We start from the raw sequence: 22,105 nt of genomic DNA, 5'->3' as shown, positions 1-22,105 counted from the left end.
AGAACTTGCATTTATACAGCGCCATTCTCTTCCTCGGGACTTCCCAACGTTGGCCGTAATCAGGTGAACTCCCCTGCTTTTCTTAAAAGTTTTTCAGGGTTCAAAAAAAATTGTAGAGTTCAATTATTCATTGCCAACCATTAATGTTCAAAATGGCTGAAACAGATTGAAGTACAATCATGTGAAAGCTGCGTATACACAGGAAAACATGAAATCTGTTTTATATTACTATAGGGCGAATTGTGATGTAACACATCAATAAAAGCTGCTTATTAAAAAGTGCAGAGTTGGTGATTATTTAATGAGCAGCTCGTGCAGTCTGATTTGCTGACGGTACTGCTGCATTCTCTGCCCCCATGTAGTTTTGAGGTTTAACATTCTTAGCCGGTACTGAATTTTGAAGTGCCTAACACTATCTGATCAATATACAGAATGAAACAAGCTATTGATCACTCTTGGACTCCCTGTTTTTCCAAACATGAACGCTCCTCAATTAGTACTTATTTTAAAATCAGATGGTTAAATTTAACTTTTAAAAGCTCATCTGTGTTCTTCAGTTTTGTGTTTTTATGTTTTTTTAGACTGAGTATTATTGTCTTTAAATATTCGATTTTGTTTCAGTGGTGTTTCTCCTTTTTGAAGTTGCATTGTTGGAGCTTACACTAATCAGGCACACACAGAGATGGTCAAATTATGTACTGCATATGTTAACTCCCATCCTATGTCATGTTGACCTATAAAACCTGAGCACACGTACCAGACGTTGAGCCCGATCTTTTCATTTCTAATGGTCTGTTCACCCAAAATTGTCATTATGTCACTGGTTAATTGCTGTTCTTTTTAAATACCTGAAACAGCTCCAGACTTGTTTCTGCTATAGCAGATGTTGCATGTACTGTACTATGGGCATCCAGCAAATGAGGAAAGACAGGAGGAGGCTCGAGTGGAGCATAAATGCTGGCATGCACTGGTTGGGCCGAATGGCCTGTTTCTGTGCCGTATATCCTATGTAATCCTATGAGTCTATCTGTAAATTCTCCAGAAGAGCAAAGATGCCCCTTTACTGGCATCTGCTGCTTGAAGTGCTTATTTGTTTCTGCATAGAACACACTGAAACATGTGACATCAAGACCAGCTAATTTATATGAATTGTAGTTCTTCTTTTCTTCAAAAGAAATGTTATAAACTTTGCAACATATTCTGCTAGGTTTCCACTGCATACTTTGCAGGATTGATGCAACAGTGCCATTTAATTGTCAATCCTGTGAATTCATCTGCTGCATGTCTTGCTGGAAGCAGTTGTTGAAGGTTAGACTAGCTTTTTAATTTATTAGTTAAAAAAAGAGCCTGCTTAGCAATGAAGATGTTGTAATTTTTATATATTTGCTCTACATATACTTTTGGAAACCAGAACACTAGCTAAAAAGTGATCAAATCTGAGAAAGTTCGCAGTAGGCTGAAAATGCAGTTACTTGGTGCATGTACATTCAGAACCAGATGGGTGGTTTATTTATAATTTTTTAGTGTTATCTGTCTATTCAATTCATGTTGAACCTTAAGTACTTTTGGGGGAAAGGAATAGTGATGTTATTTGAGTTTAAGTCAAATAATGATTCCAGCACCACAGTAACATTTATTCATTGAGACACTGTTGTATTCTAAGGGCCCTTATTCAACCTCTTCTATGTTTTGAAATACAAAAACATATCCAAGATTAACCTAGTTACAACCACATTAATCTTCAGTATCTGAACTTGGCTAAAAAAAAACTGAACCTTTATTTTTTCATTCTTGCTCCCACCTCCAAAATGGATGATGAGAAGCCAAGAGATTGTATTCTTTTTAATAAAAAAAATAAGTAGCTTAGGTAGGACAGCGAGATAGGAGAGGTTGAAAAAGACATTTTTGTGTTATTTCTATAAGACTAATATTACTTTAAGGTTATTCTGACATTACAACCTTTTTTTACTCTATTGTAGTTATTTCACACTGTCATTGTGTGAGCTGAACAAAATTGCATGGACCAAAGACGGTCAATTCCCCTGAATCGGTCAGCAGTCCAAGGTTCAAAATATAATTGTGTTAAAATGCAGCACCCTTTCCAAACATTTTATTGTCCTATCATCTTTCCAGAAAAATAAAAAGTGCCCACGGTGCAAAGAAACCACCAACAGAAGATACTTGAGGCAAGTTTTCTTTTGGACAGATGATGCACAGCCTGTGAATGAAGTGATGGACAGTCTTTTCACAAAGGACATTCTTGATTGAGCTTGTATTCTGCATAACTAATATCAAGGAAATTATTTCTCCATAAAATAGTGTTTTCTTTAGGCATAAACTATCCTATTTAAACTTTTTTTTTAAAGACAATGTCAAAATGTCTGAAAGTAACTTTTTGAATTAATCGTACACTTTATTCCAGGGAGATTCCGATTTTTGTAACTGATCGCTTCATTTGGAGTACATGAATAAAAAATATTTTAACAAACTGTCGGTATTAGGTGGTTTCTCATTGGATTCATGGACATAAATATGAGAAAAGAGAGATGTTCTCTTTCAGGTACGTAGAAAGAAAGAATATATGTAAAAGGACAAATAAAGATCAGCAAGTCCATTAATCCTATCCCATCCTGTTATGGTTTGGCACATCCATCATCTTCATTCCTCTTCCCCCCCCCCCCCCCCCCCCACCTCACAGACACAAACTCCCATGGAGTGCCAGAGCATGAAATGAGTGGACGGCTAGATAGGGGGGTGAAAATGTAAGAAATAAGAGCAGGAGTAAGCCATTCAGTCCTTCGAGCCTGCTCTGGCATTCAATAAAATCATGGCTGATCTTCTACCTCAACACCTTCTCAGACTGTCCCCATATCCTTTGATTCCCTTAGTATCCAAAAGTCTATCGTTCTCTGCCAATGCCTGAGCATCCACAACCCTCTGGGGTATATATTTAGCATGCAATTTTGCATAAATTAAAATCTGCTGTTTTTTAAAGTCCTGTGCAGTGATTCAAATGTCATAAAACTATTCTGGATGAAAAGCAATCAATTATTGGTTAACACTGAAATCAAATTAGTTCTTGGAGACTGTAAGGTACAGATATAAAAACTTCCCATTATATTGTATATAATTCTCGGGAATATAAGGCCTAGTCTGCTCAATCTCTCCTCATAGGACCCCCCCCCCCCCCTCTTTCTCTCTCTCTCTCTCTCTCTCCACCCCATCCCACCAATCAGTGAACCTTTGTTGCACTCCCTCTAAGGCAAGTATATCCTTCCTTGGATAAGGAGACCAATACTGTACACAGTACTCCAGGGACCCGAATTTGGTGAAACACAAGTTCCGCCTGTTTTTCGGCGGTCCCCGGGCGGTGCATCATTTTTTCCGCCTGGTGCCGCTGAGGCAGAGTGGGCGGGAGTTTCATCCCACTTTTCTCGGCAGTGGCGGGAGCGGAGTGCAGCGGGCGGAGGAGGCCTTCCGACTCTGGAATCTTCGGCTCCTGAGTTGTGCACACGCGAGCGTGGCTGCCAAGCTCCACCCCCACCAGAGAGGCCAGAGTCTGCCGGCCTGAGATCGCTGTGGGGGGGGAGGAGACTGGTAGTGAGAGCGACTTGGGGGGTGGGGGGGTGAGAGAGATTGATAACATTTTTATTATAGTTCATTAATAAAGGAGTAAATAAGGGTTTATTAGACCATTTATATTCTTGCCTAATATGAGAAAATACTACAATCTATTTAAAAATGGGACTGACTATTTGTACTGCACTTTTTCTGTCCTTCTGCGTCTCCATCCTCTTGAGACTCTGCCTCCGATGCCTCTCACCCGGAACCGGAAGTGGGACCCTGCGATCAGTCCGACCACGTTGTTTCTCCACGGGTTCTTTGACCGAGCTGATGCTCCTCCCACGTGCCTGCTCCTCCGACCGGATCCCGAGCCACCCGCTGAGCCCGAGCCTCCGATTGGGCCTCAAGCCTCCCACTGAGCCCCAGGCCCCGAGCGACAGCGGGTGGCTGGGGGTGAGGGAGGTGGAGGAGAGTGCCTGGGGGAGGAAGAGGGTGGGTTGGGGGGGGGGGGGGGAAGAACGACACTGGGGAGGGGGTGGGAATCGGAGTGGAGAGGGGGAACTCGGAAGACTGATCATGTTCTTCCAACTCCCTACAAGGGACATCTTGGAGTGGATGATAGAAGTCATGACATTCACTATTCACTTCATACCCAATAAACTTGTTAACAATCTGTACACAATGCCCCACCTGTGTAAGATCTGTGTAATAACAAACAAACCTGTCAGCTCTGTACATACCGCCCACTTAAGATCCACTGAACCCCCAGATGAAAATTGGTGATGCATCATGTTTTCCAAAATAATTGACTCATCTATCTGGTGATCACTAAGTGTTGGTGAAACTGCAGCATCATACTTTAGTACAGATGACAAAGCACATTTACGCATTTAGCCCTTTCATAGAAACCCATGATCGCCTGATCAGTGCATCTGGCTGCTTGAAGAATTCTAATTGGGGTAACTCCTTTTTGATACCCGAACCTGTGGTAGAGAGAACAGCTCGGATATGGAGTTGTCCTGCCAATTCTGCATCACTGATCCAGACAGCAGTTAAGTTTTCAATGTTAGTGAAGAGCTAACTGGAAATATTTTGGCTAATGTCAATAAGTTTCAGACATTCCCAAGGAGCAGGGAAAACTGAAGCTTCAAACCCTCATTAGAGTGGTGTTGTTGACTGAATTTGATTTTAAAAACAAGAGTATTACAGGAAATAAAGACAAGAAAAGGCCAAGCAGCCCATCAAAGCTCATCCCTGTAATACCCTAACTCTCGGGCATCAAACTATATTTTCAAAATCTCCAGTGTTTTTATCTTTTATTACCCAGCCTAATTATCCCAAATATTTATCATTAAGCTTTTCCTGATACCTATTTAAATGTACTTTTCATTAATTTAAACTAATATTCTCTGGGCTTACTTTTGTAATTCCTTGGCTGTCGATCACTTTGAGACATGCTGAAGATGTAATAAGGTACTTTACAAGTGCAAATTCTTTTATTTTGAAATAGTCTTCTGGGTTTACCTTGTCTATTTTTAAAAATAGCATGACTTTGAAACTGGTTTGTTATCAGATTAAACTAAATGAATCGGAGATTAACATCAATCATGAAAGTGTTGAACCCCAGATGAAAATTGCTGATGCATCATGTTTTCCAAAATAACTGATTCTGTTGGTGAAACTTCACCTTAGTACAGATGACAAAGCACATTTATGCAATTTATAGAAACCTATGATTGCCCGATCAGTGCATCTGGCTGCTTGAAGAATTCTAATGTTTCTGCCTCCGCTTCTCTACCCGAAAACCATTACAGGTATTTGTGGGAATAAGGGTTCACACTACTTGGGCACCTCGCTATTCTTTCTGGGCTATCTTGAGACCAGCACACGATGAGTCAAAAGTTAAAACAGCTTTCTGCTGAGCATCGGATGTAAATTGGGGAAGAGGGTTTTAAAGTAAAGATGGCTTCCCAGGAAAGAAAATAGTAGAATGTGCGAGAGTCAGCCATATCTGTAATGGTCTGGAATATGTAAGCTTGTTAACTTGTGTTTGTAGTAATACAATAGATGTGAAGAGTTTTACTACAGCAGTAAAACAACTTGGAACAGTTGTATCTGGTTTAGTTTGTTCTGTTGACATTTGTATGCATCTTTGTGTACTATGATTTATTGACTGTATGATCCACGGTGAAAATTGGTGTAAGAAATGTAAAGGAACACAGTTTAGTAACTCACACTGGAATTGTGGATAGTGTGATGGCTCAACATCAGCTTGTTCATATTGATTTTGTGTAGTATGAAAAGATTTGTGCATTCATACTAGTTATGGATAGTTTGAGGTTTCAATAAAGATCTGATCCTGCATTACTACAACTGAGTGTGTGTGTGTAATCTAGTGTTTAAAGTAATTAAACAAAAACAAACAAGAAATCAGTCCCAACAGTATTGATCTCTCTCTACGTGAAGAAATGCTTCCAAACATTAGCCCTGAATTTGCCTTCTTCTAGTTTGTATCTGTCATGTTAAATTAATGTCGGTTTAATTTTAAATAGTGCTCCAGGTTAATATCTCCTATTCAGCCTAGTACCTTATACACCTTTCAAAGCTGAAGAGTTTTTCCAATCATGATATTCGGTCTTGTGGCCCCCTCTGTATTGCCTGACCAGGGCACTATATGGTTTCAACATGGTGACCACAGAGTAATAGTTTAATAGATTAACAATATCAATCAGCATTCTGTTTGCTTTATTTGATTTATCTGCATTGACTGGACATGGTCAATATCAACAACAACTTGCATTTATAGAGCGCCTTTAACGTAGTAAAATGTCCCAAGGCGCTTCACAGGAACATTATCAAACAACATTTGACAGCAAGAGACATAAGGATATATTAGGGCAGATGAGGTAGGTTTTAAGAAGCTTCTTAAAAGAGGAAAGAGAGGTTTAGGGAGTGAATTCTGCAGCTGAAGGCACGGCCACCAATGGAGCAATTAAAATCGGGGCTGCACAAGAGACCAGAATTGGAGGAGCGTAGATATGAGGGTTGTAGGGCTGGAGGAGGTTACAAAGATAGGGAGGGGAGAGGCCATGAGGGATTTGATAACAAGAATGAGAATTTTTAAATCGAGGCATTACTTAACCAGGAGCCAATGTGGTCAGCAAGAACAGGGGTGATGGATGAACAGGACTTGTGCGAGTTAGGATACGAGCAGCAGAGTTTTGGATGAACTTAAGTTTATGAATGGTGGAAGATGGTAGGTCGACCAGATGTAATGGTGCGGGAGCAGGAAAAGCAGCCATTGCAGGTGATTCTCAGGCTACGATTAGATAGATAAGAATGGAACCAGGTGAGTGCAGTCCCACCCAGCTGGATGAAGTCTACCATTAACAAAAACAGAACTTGCATTTATATAACACTTAATGATGTCCCAAAGTGCTTCATAGCCAAATAAATTACTTTTGAAGTAGAGGCACTGTTATATAGGCAAACATGGCAACCAATTTGCACACAGCAAAGTCCCATAAATAGTAAATGATGAATGACTAGTTTTTGTAGCATTAAGGGAGAAATGTTACTGAAGACACCAGAGAACTCCTGCTCTTCAAATAGTTCCATGGTCTATCCATTACAAGCGCACTGACTCTCTCAACTACCTTTTCTATACTTCCTCGCGCCCTGCTTCCTGTAAGAACTCTATTCCATTCTCCCAGTTTCTCCATCTCCATCACACCTGTTCCAATTATGCCACCTTCCATACCAGTGCTTCTGATAACTCTTCCTGTTTCCTCAACCAATGATTCCCCTCCACCATGATTGACCGGGCTCTCGACCGTGTCCATTCCATTTCCCGCACTTTTGCTCTCACCGCTTCCCCTCCCTCACAGAATCATAATAGAGTTCCTCGTGTCCTCACCTGACATCCCACCAACCTCCATATTTAACGGATCATCCTCTGCCAACTGATCATATTCCACCACCTCCAGCCTGATCCCACCACCAAACACATCTTCCCCTCCCCTTTCAGCATTCTGCAGGGACTGCTACCTCAGCGACACTCTGGTCCAGTCATCGATCACCCCCAGCACGTCCTCCCCTTCCCACGGCACTAGCCCGTGCAAGCGGAGGAGATGCAACACCTGCCCTTTTACCTCCTCCCTTTCCACCGTCCAGGGCCCCAATCGTTCCTACCAGGTGAAACAGCGATTTCATTCTTTCTGTCATGTTTTCAACTGTCATTGTAATCCACGTATAAACTGACTTAAGTTGTATACCTTGAGAACACTGACCACTAAGTGGTGAACTTGTGGGAGACACTCCTAACCTGGACTTTCAGGTATAAAAGGGGAAGCTCCACCCACCTTCATCACTTCAGTGCTGGAATAAAAGTTACTGGTCACAGAGTGACCTCTCAATTATAGGCCTCGTGTGCATTTGTACTATATAGTAAGGACATATTATTGGCGACGAGAAACTGGGATTTAAACCACGTGAGCATGGCCACTAGCAGCACAGATGAGAGGTACTGTTTTGGTGATGATTGGGATGATTTTATTGAGAGACTACAGCAAAGTTTCGTCACTAAGGAATGGCTGGGACAGGATTCAGCCGACAAACGCAGGGCTCATCTGACGGTTTGTGGATCCAGGACGTACTCCCTGATGAAGGACCTTCTAGCGCCAGAGAAGCCGGCGGACAAGACTTTTGAAGAGCTCAGTAAGTTGATCGGGAAACACTTTAAACCGGCGAGCAGCATGCACATGGCGAGACACCGGTTTTACACGCGCCAGCGGTGAGAAGGACAAAGCTTTCCAGACTTCGTGGCAGACCTCCGGCGACTGGCGAGCCTACGTAAGTTCCCAGATGCATGCAGAGCGGAGATGCTGCGAGACTTTTTTATTGAGGGCATCGGGCACGCTGGGGTTTTCAGGAAACTGATTGAGACCAAAGACCTGACCCTGGAGATGGTGGCTTTGATGGCCCAGACATCCATCTCTGGAGGAAGAGACCAGAATGATGTTTAACAAAAATCTTGGTTTAAATGCAGCAAAAGGACAGGGAGTCAACATTGTTAACTCAGCATACAGTTCTCCAGGCAGACAAGGGCAATCGGACATGCCCAAGCATGTAGTCGAACCCAAAGGGGTAATTCAACAGAGACCATGGCTAGCTGAACGGCGATTCATGCCATTGCAAGGGACAATGCGGCCAGTAATGGGGCCATCAACACCTGTCAATGGTGCGTTTAAGGACAGTTACAGAGACAGAGACGATCGACTGGTAATGAACTTTTGTTTCCAATAACAGCTCATGTTGGAGGTGTGGAGGCAAACACACAGCCAGAGCTTGCAGGTATCAGCAATATACCTGCAGAAATTGCAATGTCAGCGGCCACTTGGCGCATATGTGCAGGAAGCGTGAAGCCAGGTTGATGTATGAGGAGGATGGGCCCGATGTAAACCCTACGAGGCCAAATGGACACTGGGGCAAATCGCTGGAAGCTGAAGTTCAGCGAGTTCATGTGGAGCACATATACAGTTCATACACCAGGACGCCACCGATAATGATGAAAGTGCTCCTCAATGGCATCCCAGTATCAATGGAGCGAGACACGGGGGCCAGCCAGTCCTGATGAGTATCAAACAGTTCGACAAGTTGTGGGCATCCATGGCCAGGAGGCCAAAATTATTGCCGATTGACACACAGCTACGGACATATACAAAGGAGATCATTCCGGTGCTGGGCAGCGCCACAGTAGTCATGACCCACAAAGATTCGGAGAACAGGTTGCCACTCTGGATTGTCCCGGGGGATGGTCCCGCACTGCTGGGGAGGAGTTGGCTTGTTGTCGTGAACTGGAAATGGGGCGATGTCAATGCAATTTCTTCTGTGGAGCGAATATCATGCTCACAGGTCCTGGACAAATTTGACTCACTATTTCAACTCGGCATTGGCACTTTCATGGGGACCAAGGTAGTGATTCACAAAAACCCGGACGCCAGGCCAGTACACCACAAGGCCAGAGAAGTGCCGTACGTGATGCGGGAAAAGATAGAAGACGAATTGGACCGCCTGCTGAGGGAAGGCACCATCTCGCCAGTCGAATTCAGTGACTGGGCGAGCCCGATTGTGCCGGTGGTCAAGGCGGATGGGTTGGTCAGGATATGTGGTGATTACAAGGCCACCATCAATCGGGTGTCACTCCAAGACCAGTACCCGCTACCGAGAGCGGAGGACCTCTTTGCGACGCTATCCGGTGGCAAACTTTTTTCAAAATTGGACCTGACCTCAGCTTACATGACCCAGGAGCTGGCGAGTGAATGGAAGAAGCTGACCATCATCACGACACACAAGGGGTTGTTTGAGTATAACAGATGTCCGTTCGAGATTCGCTCGGCCGCCGCGATCTTTCAAGAAACATGGAAAGTCTCCTCAAGTCGATTCCAAGGACGGTGGTTTTTCAAGACGACATCCTCATCACGGGTTGCGACACTGAAGAACACCTCCACAACCTGGAGGAGGTGCTACGCAGACTGAACCGGGTAGATCTGCGACTGAAAAAGGCAAAGTGCGTCTTCCTAGCTCCAGAAGTAGAATTCCTGGGGATGAGGGTAGCAGCAGACGGGATCAGACCTACTGTCTAAAACGGAAGCGATCCAGAGAGCACCCAGACCCCATAACACGGCGGAGCTGCGTTCATTCCTGGGGCTCCTGAACTATTTTGCTAACTTTCTTCCCAAATTGAGCACACTGTTAGAGCCGCTATACATGCTCCTACACAAAGGTCGCAAATGAGTCTGGGGGGACAGCTAGGAAGGGCTTTTGATAGAGCACGCAATTTGTTATGCTCCAACAATCTGTTAACACTATATGACCCATGTAAGAAACTTGTTTTAGCATGCGATGCGTCGTCCTATGGGGTCGGGTGTGTGTTGCAGCATGTTAATGCCAAGGGTCAGTTACAGCCGGTAGCTTATGCCTCCAGAACTCTGTCCCAGGCAGAAAGGGGCTATGGGATGGTAGAAAAGGAAGCGCCTGCATGTGTATATGCAGTAAAAAAAAAATGCACCAGTACCTGTTTGGCAGGAAATTTGAGCTGGAGATCACAAACCCCTAACGTCCATTTTGGCCGACAACAAGGCCATAAATGCAAATGCGTCAGCCCGCATACAGAGGTGGGCACTCACATTAGCCGCCTATGACTAAACAATTCAGCACAGACCGGGCACGGAAAACTGCGCCGATGCACTCAGCAGGCTCTCACTAGCCACCACCGAGGGGACAACCGAGCATGCTGCTGAGATGGTCATGGCTGTTGAAGTTTTCGAAAGCGAAGGCTCACCCGTGACAGCCCGTCAGATCAAAGTCTGGACTAATAGAGACCCGCTACTGTCTTTAGTCAAGAAATGTGTCCTGAATGGAGACTGGGCAGCCACGTATGAGGCATGCCCTGAGGAATTTAAACCATTTCACAGGCGCAAGGATGAACTCTCGATTCAGGCTGATTGCCTACTATGGGGAAACCGAGTAGTCATGCCCCAGGTGGGCCGAGAGGCATTCATCCGAGAACTCCACAAGGAGCACCCGGGCATTGTCTTGATGAAGGCAATTGCCAGGTCACACGTTTGGTGGCCAGGGCTAGATGCAGACCTGGAACTTTGTGTTCGCAGGTGCAACACATGTGCTCAGCTGGGCAATGCGCCCAGGGAAGCCCCCCTTAACCCCTGGTCCTGGCCCGCCAAGCCATGGTCACGCATCCATGTGGACTACGCCGGTCCCTTCATGGGAAAAATGTTTTTGGTTGTAGTAGACGCCTACTCCAAATGGATCGAGTGTGACATTCTCAATTCAAGCACATCTTCTGCCACGGTAGAAAGCCTACGGGCAATGTTCGCCGCCCATGGTCTACCGGATGTCTTGGTCAGTGACAATGGCCCATGCTTTACAAGCATTGAGTTCCAGGACTTTATGGCAGGAAATGGTATCAACCATGTCAGAACGGCACCGTTCAAGCCGGCCTCAAACGGCCAGGCGGAACGAGTAGTGCAGATAATCAAACAGGGGATGCTCAGAATCCAAGAGGGTTCCCTACAAAGCCACTTATCACGCCTCCTGTTGGCCAATAGATCCCGACCACACTCGCTCACAGGGGTTCCACCTGCAATGCTGCTAATGAAAAGGACGCTCAAAACCAGGTTATCCCTCATACACCCCACCATGAAAGAAATTGTTGAGAGCAGGCGCCGGTCACAATGTGACTACCATGACGGGAATGCGAGGGCGCGATGTATTGATGTCAATGACCCTGTCTTTGTCCTCAACTACGCTGCAGGGCCCAAATGGCGCGCAGGCACTGTGATTGCCAAAGAGGGGAATAGGATTCTGGTAGTTAAACTTACCAATGGACAAATCTGCCACAAACACGTGGATCAACCAAAAAGGAGGTTCAGCAACCCCATAGAAGCAGCAGAGGAAGAACACGATGTAAAGTTCACTCCACCACAGGTGACCGAACACCGGAACCAAGTGAAGGAGAGCCCAGTCACTGTGGGCAGTCCGGACAGGCCTGAGGCACCGCAAACAGCAGACACTCAGGCCAGCGCCCAACAACCGGAGCCCCAACTCAGGCGCTCCACCAGAGAGACTTAACCTGTAATCCCAATAAGACTTTTGGGGGGGGGGGAAAGGTGATGTCATGTATTCAACTGTCATTGTACCCATGTATAAACTGACCTAAGTTGTACACCATGAGAACACTGACCACTGGGTGGTGAACTTGTGAGACACACTCTTAACCTGGACTTTCAGGTATAAAAGGGGAAGCTCCACCCACCTTCATCATGTCAGTGCTGGAATAAAGGTTACTGGTCACAGAGTGACCGTCTCGCAAGTATGTGCCTTGTGTGCATTTATACTGTATCGTAAGGACATATCACTTTCAATTTAGTATACTGTATTCCCTACTCACGATGAAGCCTCCTTTACATTGGCAAGACCAAACGCAGATTAAAATTAATATAACTGAAATAAAACTTACTTTTAAGGCTCCTCCTTGGTGTAGAAAACGGCAAGCAAAATAAAAACAGACAGAAATCTTCCCCACGCGCCTTTTCCATCGAAGCTCCAACTGGATAATAAATGCAAAATAAACCAAGGAATGAAGAGTAGCCACCTTCTTAAAAAAAAAACGGCAGCTAAAATAACTACAGCAAGAGGACGCATCCTCCAGCGCAGCAAACACCCAGGGCAGCCTTTTCCAAGTCTTCTACACAGATGACTCGACCTGCTGCTAGCAGACAGACCCTACACATGCTGATATTCTTTTTAACATCGCATGTGCAGAGTTTTTTTTCTGCACATGCGCAATGCGCAGAGTTTTTTTTTAAGCGCATGCGCAGTGCATTTTAGGCGCAAACTGTTAGTGCCACCCCCCCCCCCCCCCCCGAGATGGAGTCGGTTAGCGCCGGCACTACATTCAGCTTTCGTTTACCGGAAACTAGCGGGTTTTTTTCGGCGCTGATGAAAGAAAAGTATGTACAGGTAAGTGAGCGCTATAATTTTTGATTGGGGAAAATTGGGGCCTTAGTTTCAGACACTATGATTCAGAAGAAACTCACACATTGCAGCAATAAAGCTATTCAAATATCAGGAATATTATTCAGACGGTCAGGCAGCATCTGTAGAGAGTGAAACAGAGTTAACAGTTCAGATTGATGACTTCATCAGAACTTCTAGAATTTATTTCAGAATTCCAGCATCTGCAGTAATTTTTTTCAGGAGTAATATGGTAAGATTAACCCCATACTACAAAAATAAATACTTCTGATTGCTCTATTTTCCTTTTCCTCGTTTATTTTGCCTTCCCTATTCTACTCTATTTTATTTTTAAATTTAATTTAAAAAAAATACTCTTACAAGTCTGTTTTAAAAATGCATTTATATTTGCCGCCGCCTTGTGCTCCCTGGATCCTGTCATCTATTTTGGCTATAGAATCCACATTGCAAAAGGTTGCCTTTGGCAAGAAGCCAGAGGGCCCATGTAATTCTTTATTTAATTATGATCTGAAGGGCTGACGTGTTCATGTACTCAGGCTCATTCATTCTTTTACTTGTGTTTTGCGTGTCAAATGTGAGCTTGGTTATTGTCTGTGTTGACTTGTCATCCTTGCCAACAGCCTGAAGGTCATTATATAACCAATTGTTGCAATATATCCTCTTCATATTTTTTATACTATATCATCGCTTAAGAAATGAATAGCAATGAGTTTCGGGCAAGAGTTCAATTCTGTGGTTAGTTGCTACTTTGATTCATACTATATCACATTTGACTGAGTAACTTAATGGTAGATGACTCAACAAACATGCTGTAAATGGTGGGGAACCAAGGGACTAGTGAGAATGAGGAACTTAAAGAAATTAGTATTAATAAATAAATAGTATTAGAGAAATTAATGAAACTAAAAACTGACGAATCCCCTCATCCAAATCATTGATATGGGTTGTAAACAGCTGAGGCCCAAGCACTGATCCTTGAGGTGTCCCACCAGTTACAGCCTGCCAGCCCAAAAATGCCCCAATAATTCCTACTGTTTTCTGTCCATTAACCAATCCTCAATCCATGCTAATATATTACGCCCAATCCCATGAGCCACAATCTTGTATAACCTCTTGTGTGTCACCTTATTAACTGATCCAGAAAGTATAGAATGTTGGAAAATGAACACCAATGCATCCACTATTTCTAGGGCCACTTCCTTACATACTCTGGGATGCAGACTATCAGGCCCTGGAGATTTATCGGCCTTCAATCCCATCAATTTCACTCACACAATTTCCTGACTAATAAGGATTTCCTTCAGTTCCTCCTTCTCGCCAGACCCTCGGTCCCCTAGTATTTCCGGAAGGTTATTTGTGTCTTCTTTAGTGAAGACAGAACCAAAGTATTTGTTCAATTGGTCTGCCAATTCTTTGTTCCCCATTACAAATTCACCTGATTCTGACTGCAAGGGACCTACATTTGTCTTCACTAATCTTTTTCTCTTCACATATCTATAGAAGCTTTTGCAGTCAGTTTTTATGTTCCTTGCAAGCTTACTCTCATACTCTATTTTCCCCCTCCTACTTAAACCCTTTGTCCTCCTCTGCTGAATTCTAAATTTCTCCCAGTCCTCAGGTTTGCTGCTTTTTCTGGCCAATTTATATGCTTCTTCCTTGGATTTAACACTATCCCTAATTTCCCTTGTTAGCAACAGTTAAGCCACCTTCCCCGTTTTATTTTTACGCGAGACAGAGATGTACAATTGTTGAAGTTCATCCATGTGATCTTTAAATGTTTGCCATTGCCTATCCACCGTCAACTCTTTAAGTATCATTCGCCAGTCTATCCTAGCCAATTCACGTCTCATACCATTGAAGTTACCTTTCTTTAAGTACAGGACCGTAGTCTCTGAATTAACTGTTCAATCTCCATCTCAATGAAGAATTCTACCATATTATGGTCACTCTTCCCCAAGGGGTCTCTCACAACAAGATTACTAATTAATCCTCTCTCATTACACAACACCCAGTCTAGGATGGCCAGCTCTCTAGTTGGTCCCTCGACATATTGTTCTAGAAAACCATCCCTTATTCACGCCAGGAAATCCTCCTCCACCATCTTGCTACCAGTTTGCTTAGCCCAATCTATATGTAGATTAAAGTCACCTATGATAACTGCTGTACCTTTATTGCATGCTTCCCTAATTTCCTGTTTGATGCCATCCCCAACCTCACTACTACTGTTCGGTGGTCTGTACACAACTTCCACTAGTGTTTTCTGCTCTTTGGTGTTCCGCAGCACTACCCTTCCTTATAATTGCGTTAATCTCCTCTTTTACCAGCAACACTACCCCACCTCCTTTTCCTTTCTGTCTATCCTTCCTGAATATAGAATACCCCTGGATGTTGAGTTCCCAGCCTTGGTCACCCTGGAGCCATGTCTCCGTAATCCCAATTACATTATATCCGTTAACAGCTATCTACGCAGTTAATTCATCCACCTTATTACGAATGCTCCTCGCATTGAGACACAGAGCCTTCAGACTTATTTTTTTAACACTCTTTGTCCTTTTAGAATTATGTTGTAATGTGGCCCTTTTGATTTTTGCCTTTGATTTCTCTGCCCTCCACTTTCCCTTATCTCCTTTCTACCTTTTGCTTCTGCCCCCATTTTACTTCCCTCTGTCTCCCTGCATAGATTCCCATCCCCCTGCCATATTAGTTTAAACCCTCCCCAACAGCACTAGCAAACACTCCCCCTAGGACATTGGGTCCAGGTGCAGACCGTCTGGTTTGTACTGGTCCCACCTCCCCCAGAACCGGTTCAGATGTCCCAGGAATTTGAATACCTCCCTCTTGCACCATTCGTCAAGCCATGTATTCATCTTAACTATCCTGCTATTTCTACTCTGACTAGCACGTGGCACTGATAGCAATCCTGAGATTACTATCTTTGAAGTCCTACTTTTGAATTTAACTCCTTGCTCCCTAATTCAGCTTGTAGGACCTCATCCGTTTTTTTTTACCTATATCGTTGGTACCTATATGCGACAATTGGCTGTTCAACCTCCCCCTCCAGAATGCTCTGCAGCCACTCCGAGACATCCTTAACCCTTGCCACCAGGGAGGCAACATACCATCCTGGAGTCTCGATTTCGGCAGCAGAAACACCTATCTATTCCCCTTACAATAGAATCCCCTACCGCTATAGCTCTCCCACTCTTTTTCCTGCCCTCCTGTGCAGCAAAGCCACCCATGGTGCCATGAACTTGGATGCTGCTGCCTTCCCCTGATGAGCTATGTTCCCCAACAGTACCCTAAATATTAAATCTGTTTTGGAGGGAGATGACCGCAGGGGACCCCTGCACTGCCTTCCTTCCACTGCTCTTCCTGCTGGTCACCCATTCCCTATCTGCCTGTGTAACCTTTACCTGCGGTGTGACCAACTCAATAAACGTGTTATTCATGACATCCTCAGCATCGCGGATGCTCCAGAGTGAATCTAAGCACAGCTCCAATGCCGCAGTGCGGTCTGTCAGGAGCTGCAGCTGGACACATTTCCTGCATACGTAGTCGTCAGGGACACTGGAAGCATCCCTGATTTCCCACATAGCACAGGAGGAGCATGACATGGGTCTGGGCTCTCCTGCCAAGACTTAACCCTGAAATTAACTTAATTTGACAACAATGCCAAAGGCTTCCTACTGATAAGAAAAGAAAAAAAAAAAGATTAAATACTCACCAATCCACCAGCCAATCACTTACCTCGTTGGCTGTGACGTCACACTTCGATTTCTTTTTACTTCTTTGTTTACCTTCTGTCCCTGGCCTACTCCAACGGCCGCACCCTTTCATGGGTCTCCCGAACTGCCGCTCCTGCTCCTGTGGCCTCCTCCGACGGCCGCGCCCTTTTATAGGTCTCCCGAACTGCCGCTCCCGTTCTTGTGGCCTCCTCCAATGGCCGCGCCCTTTTATGGGTCACCCAAACTGTTGCTCCCGCTCCTGTGACCTCCTCTGATGGCTGCACCCTTTTATGGGTCTCCCGAACTTCCGCTCCCGCTCCTATGGCCTCCTCCTAAGGACTTAAAATTCCAGGTCCAAAACTAAATTTTGAAGGGTGGAAGATGTGTGTGCGTGGATTTTTTTAACGTGTGGTGGTCGTTGCATACAAGCCACCACACGGGCTTGACAGAGTTGGTTCTTGGTCCAGTGGCAAGGATTAACCAAGCCGACTGGAGACCAGCTCGACTGCACAGACCTAGTGCGCACACATATCGCAATGTGGGCTGGCCCGTGCTGTCCCTGGGCCCTCGCCTCTTCTGAGCCTCGAACGCACGCCTCTCCTGGGACCCGATCACATCCCTCTACAGTCTCTTGCCGCTCCTCTGCTGTATCTGCCCAAGCTTCAATCACCCAAAATATACACACGCAATATAAACATAAGAAAAAGGTCAAGCAGCCCATCAAAGTTGATCCCTATAGTACTCTAACTCTCCAGCATCAAACTGTATTTTTAGTACCGCCAATGCTTTTGCCTATTATCCAGCCTAATTATGCCGAATATTTATCACTAAGCTTTTCCTGATACCTATTTAAATGTACTTTTCATTAATTTAAACTAATATTCTCTGAGCTTACTTTTCTAATTCCTTGGCGATCACAGCAAGACTGCTTGAGTCGTAATAAAGTGCTATATAAAGGACTATATAATACAAGTTCTGTCTTTTATTTTGAAATAGTGTTCTGGGTTTACCTTAACTATCTATATGCAATCGCTGTCTGTCAGCATTACCTTTCCTACGTAACACTTCGGTGTCAAACTTTTTGAATGGGTAAATTAAATAAAAACTACACATAGTTGGAATTCTGATTTGTTATGAGGAAAGTTGACCCATGAAAAGACAAAAATGGAACCGATTCTTTTGTTCACCTTCTTTGTCACAAAGTAGTGAACTTAACATTTAAAAATAAGATAGGGAACATAATATATCAATCAAAATCATATAATTGATAATATACACTTGTCATAGATTTCAATTGTCAAATTTTCCTACCCTTGTGAGAAGCTCGTGCCTTAATTTGTAACTCACCACACTTTTGTTAACTTCCCTACTAGTTTCTCCGCTTTCTCCCTAATTAAGTGGATCTATTTCCAATGATCTCTATTTCAGCCACCAGCAAATCTAGCAGACCCATTTTTGGAATAACATTTGATAATATACTTCCCACCATCCTTTTTCTTTTTGTCTACCCAGGCAACCACCTAATTAGTCCAGTCACTTGTGCATAACCTTCAAGCCAAGTATCTGCAGTCGACCCCAAACACAACTGCATTGTCATCAGAGCAGATGGAATCAAATAAATAACAAGCAGCTGCTAGCAAAGGTAAAAAATTACACCAAAAAGGCCAAAGCACTTCAAAATAAAACAAAAATGCGAAGTACAAGAAGTTGTTTTTAAAAAAAAGGAAACTTCTGGGAGGACCAAGTCATTTGATGTACACCGCAAAGGCTTTAATGAATCCCTTACAATGAGGACACAGCCATATCTAAATTGTCAATCCAGTACTGGATGAGCAGAAATTTTCTCCAATTAAATATTGGGAAGACCAAAGCCATTATCTTTGGTCCCCGCCACAAACTCCGTTCCCTAACCACTGACTCCATCCCTGTCCCTAGCATCAATCTGAGGGTGAACAAGACTGTTCACAACCTAGGTGTCATATTTGACCTTGAAATGAGTTTCCAGCCACATATCCACAACATAACTAAAACAACCTTTTTCCACCTCTGTAACATTGCCCGCCTCTGCTCCTGCCTCAGCTCTTCTGCTGCGGAAACCCTCATTCATGCCTTTGTTACCTCTAGACTTGACGACTCCAACTCACTCCTGGCTGGCCTCTTACATTCTACACTACGTAAACTTGAGGTCATCCAAAACTCAGCAGCCCGTGTACTAACTCGCATCAAGTCACGATCACCCATCACCCCTGTGCTTTCTGACCTACATTGGCTCCCGGTTAAACAATGCCTCGAATTCAAAATTCTCATCCTTGTTTACAAATCGCTCCGTGGCCTTGCCCCTCCCTATTTCTGTAATCTTTTTCAGCCTCACAATCCCACAAGATGTCTGTGCTCCTCAAATTCTTCCCTCTTGAATTATCCCTCATTATAACTGCTCAACCATCGGCGGAAGTGTCTTCAGCTGTTTGGGCTCTGAGTTCTGGAACTCCCTCCCTAAACCTCTCCGCCTTTCTATCCTTCTTTAAGACGCTCCTTAAAACCTACCTCTTTAATAAAGGTTTTGGTCATCTGCCTTAATTTCTTCTTTTGTGGCTCGGTGTCAAATTTATCTGTATTGTCTTGTAACACTGTTGTGAAGCGCCTTGGGACATTTTACTACATTAAATACACTATATAAATAAAAGTTATTATTTTACAAGATCCACACACGAGAATCTCGGTCACCACCTTGTCACCAAATCTGTGCTTTCTACATTACTACAGTGACTACATTTCAAGACATACAATACAATACATTACAATACACTTCAATAGTAATTCATTGGCTATAAAGAACTTTGGGTTGTGCAAGGCGCTATATAAATTCAATTTTTTTTCCTGTAACGACGAACCATTGCCAACTCCACCCCTACAACAATCCACTCCACAGATCTCCCAACTCACCTTAAGCACACCCACAGGAGATCTACCAGTATTGAGGTTTGTGGCTTTCCTACAGCTTGAGCAGCTTTCGCATGCCTCATCCTCTTTAGCATCAATCGTGTTCCTGTTCTCTGTACTCTTTCCAGTGCATTTTTTTATATGGCAAACTGCAAACCTGAAGAGAGCAGTCCATTTCTCTTGATTTTAAGTTGTTTAATTCGAATGATCCTGTTAATTTGTTCTTCTTTGTACAAAATTATTGCTGTGTTGTTTTGCTTTTGTTTAATTTGATTTCTGGATAACTCAAATGTTATTCCTCACTCCACTCCCTCCCTCCTCCCATTATGCTATGCAAATAGGCTCCTGCGCCTGTTTGCACCAGCCTTAAGGTTTTGCAGAGTAATTGATGTGCAGTTGGTGGGCAATTAGCCCAACATTGACGACGAGATCCAACACCGCCTCCAGTGCACCAGTGCAGCCTTCGGCCGCCTGAGGAAAAGTGTGTTCAAAGACCAGGCCCTCAAAACTGCCACCAAGCTCATGGTCTACAGGGCTGTAGTAGCTCCTGGCTTAGAGACATGGGCCATGTATAGTAGGCACCTCAAGTCGATGGAGAAATACCACCAACGATGTCTCCGCAAGATCCTACAAATTCCCCGGGAGGACAGATGCACCAACATTAGCGTCCTCGACCAGGCCAACATCCCCAGCATTGAAGCACTGACCACACTTGATCAGCTCTGCTGGGCAGGCCACATTGTCCATATGCCAGACACGAGACTCGCAAAGCAAGCGCTCTACTCAGAACTCCTTCACAGCAAACGAACCAAAGGTGGGCAGAGGAAACGTTACAAGGACACCCTCAAAACCTCCCTGATAAAGTGCGACATCCCCACTGACACCTGGGAGTCCCTGGCCGAAGACCACTCTAAGTGGCGGAAGTGCATCCGGGAGGGCGTTGAGCACTTCAAGTCTCATCGCCGAGAGCGTGCAGCAATCAAGGTTGGCATGCAGGTACAGCAGGCGGTTAAGAAAGCAAATGGCATGTTGGCCTTCATAGCGAGGGGATTTGAGTACAGGGGCAGGGAGGTGTTGCTACAGTTGTACAGGGCCTTGGTGAGGCCACACCTGGAGTATTGTGTACAGTTTTGGTCTCCTAACCTGAGGAAGGACATTCTTGCTATTGAGGGAGTGCAGCGAAGGTTCACCAGACTGATTCCCGGGATGGCAGGACTGACCTATCAAGAAAGACTGGATCAACTGGGCTTGTATTCACTGGAGTTCAGAAGAATGAGAGGGGACCTCATAGAAACGTTTAAAATTCTGATGGGTTTAGACAGATTAGATGCAGGAAGAATGTTCCCAATGTTGGGGAAGTCCAGAACCAGGGGTCACAGTCTAAGGATAAGGGGTAAGCCATTTAGGACCGAGATGAGGAGAAACTTCTTCACCCAGAGAGTGGTGAACCTGTGGAATTCTCTACCCCAGAAAGTTGTTGAGGCCAATTCACTAAATATATTCAAAAAGGAGTTAGATGAAGTCCTTACTACTAGGGGGATCAAGGGGTATGGCGAGAAAGCAGGAATGGGGTACTGAAGTTGCATGTCAGCCATGAACTCATTGAATGGCGGTGCAGGCTAGAAGGGCCGAATGGCCTACTCCTGCACCTATTTTCTATGTTTCTATGTTTCAAGCGCAGGCAGCGGAAAGAGCGTGCGGCAAACCTGTCCCGCCCTCCCTTACCCTCAACCAGTATCTGTCCCACCTGTGACAGGGACTGTGGCTCTCCTATTGGACTGTTCAGCCACCTAAGAACTCATTCTAAGAGTGGAAGCAAGTCTCCCTCGATTCTGAGGGACTGCCTTTGATGATGATGAGCCCAATTCTGTGCCATCACATCATTTTAAATGAGGACTTAACAGTCGCAACGGATGGTCTGCCTAGTTGGAACTTAACAGATCGCAAGTTCGGGATTTAACCCATTATTTCCAACTGAGACTGAAAAAAAGTCAAGTGAAAAAAGGAATGTGATATATAAAACATTCCATACTCTTTGGCTTATCATTAAACTGCCACAGCCCCTTAAAGTGGTTATTTCCAAACCATGACCTTTACAACAAGAGAAATGACGTATTTACCAAATCGCAGTTTTGATGTCGAAGAAAATTCTAACGACGCCAAATTCCGATAATGTGGAATGGTTCCCGTGTGATGATGAGGAAACCCGGGAAATTCCAAGCGTCCCTGCCACACTGCACAAACACTTCCCTGTTGCACGTAGTGCTGCTGCTTATTTAAAAAAACACGTGCTGGTTTTTCACGGAAGTATGTGAATCATT

At 44.3% G+C, this 22,105-nt stretch overlaps 1 protein-coding gene and 1 long non-coding RNA gene across 5 annotated transcripts in view; one reads left to right on the top strand and one right to left on the bottom strand.

Annotated features, from left to right (window-relative positions):
• rtel1 (regulator of telomere elongation helicase 1) overlaps positions 1 to 2,448 on the top strand; it is a 158,289-nt gene extending 155,841 nt beyond the window's left edge. For 3 of the 4 annotated variants that reach the window (XM_070895979.1, XM_070895976.1, XM_070895980.1), the window contains 2 exons: positions 1,208 to 1,308; positions 2,134 to 2,448. In XM_070895979.1, coding sequence (XP_070752080.1) covers positions 1,208 to 1,308; positions 2,134 to 2,268 — 236 coding nt within the window. In that variant the 3' untranslated portion in view covers positions 2,269 to 2,448. The remainder of the gene's footprint in view (positions 1 to 1,207; positions 1,309 to 2,133) is intronic. The other variant, XM_070895977.1, reaches the window with a different exon arrangement.
• Positions 5 to 21,984, bottom strand: LOC139277481 (uncharacterized). The gene is made up of 3 exons (XR_011596089.1): positions 21,905 to 21,984; positions 12,602 to 12,691; positions 5 to 81 (listed from the first exon to the last, which is right to left on the bottom strand). It is a non-coding gene; the product is annotated as an uncharacterized lncRNA (long non-coding RNA).
• Positions 21,985 to 22,105: the final 121 nt, after the last annotated feature.

This window comes from Pristiophorus japonicus, chromosome 12 (genome assembly GCF_044704955.1).
Source record: "Pristiophorus japonicus isolate sPriJap1 chromosome 12, sPriJap1.hap1, whole genome shotgun sequence".
Lineage (NCBI taxonomy): Eukaryota > Metazoa > Chordata > Chondrichthyes > Pristiophoridae > Pristiophorus > Pristiophorus japonicus.
The sequence above is the reverse complement of the archived record's forward strand: the minus strand, read 5'-3'. Positions and strand labels throughout refer to the sequence as shown.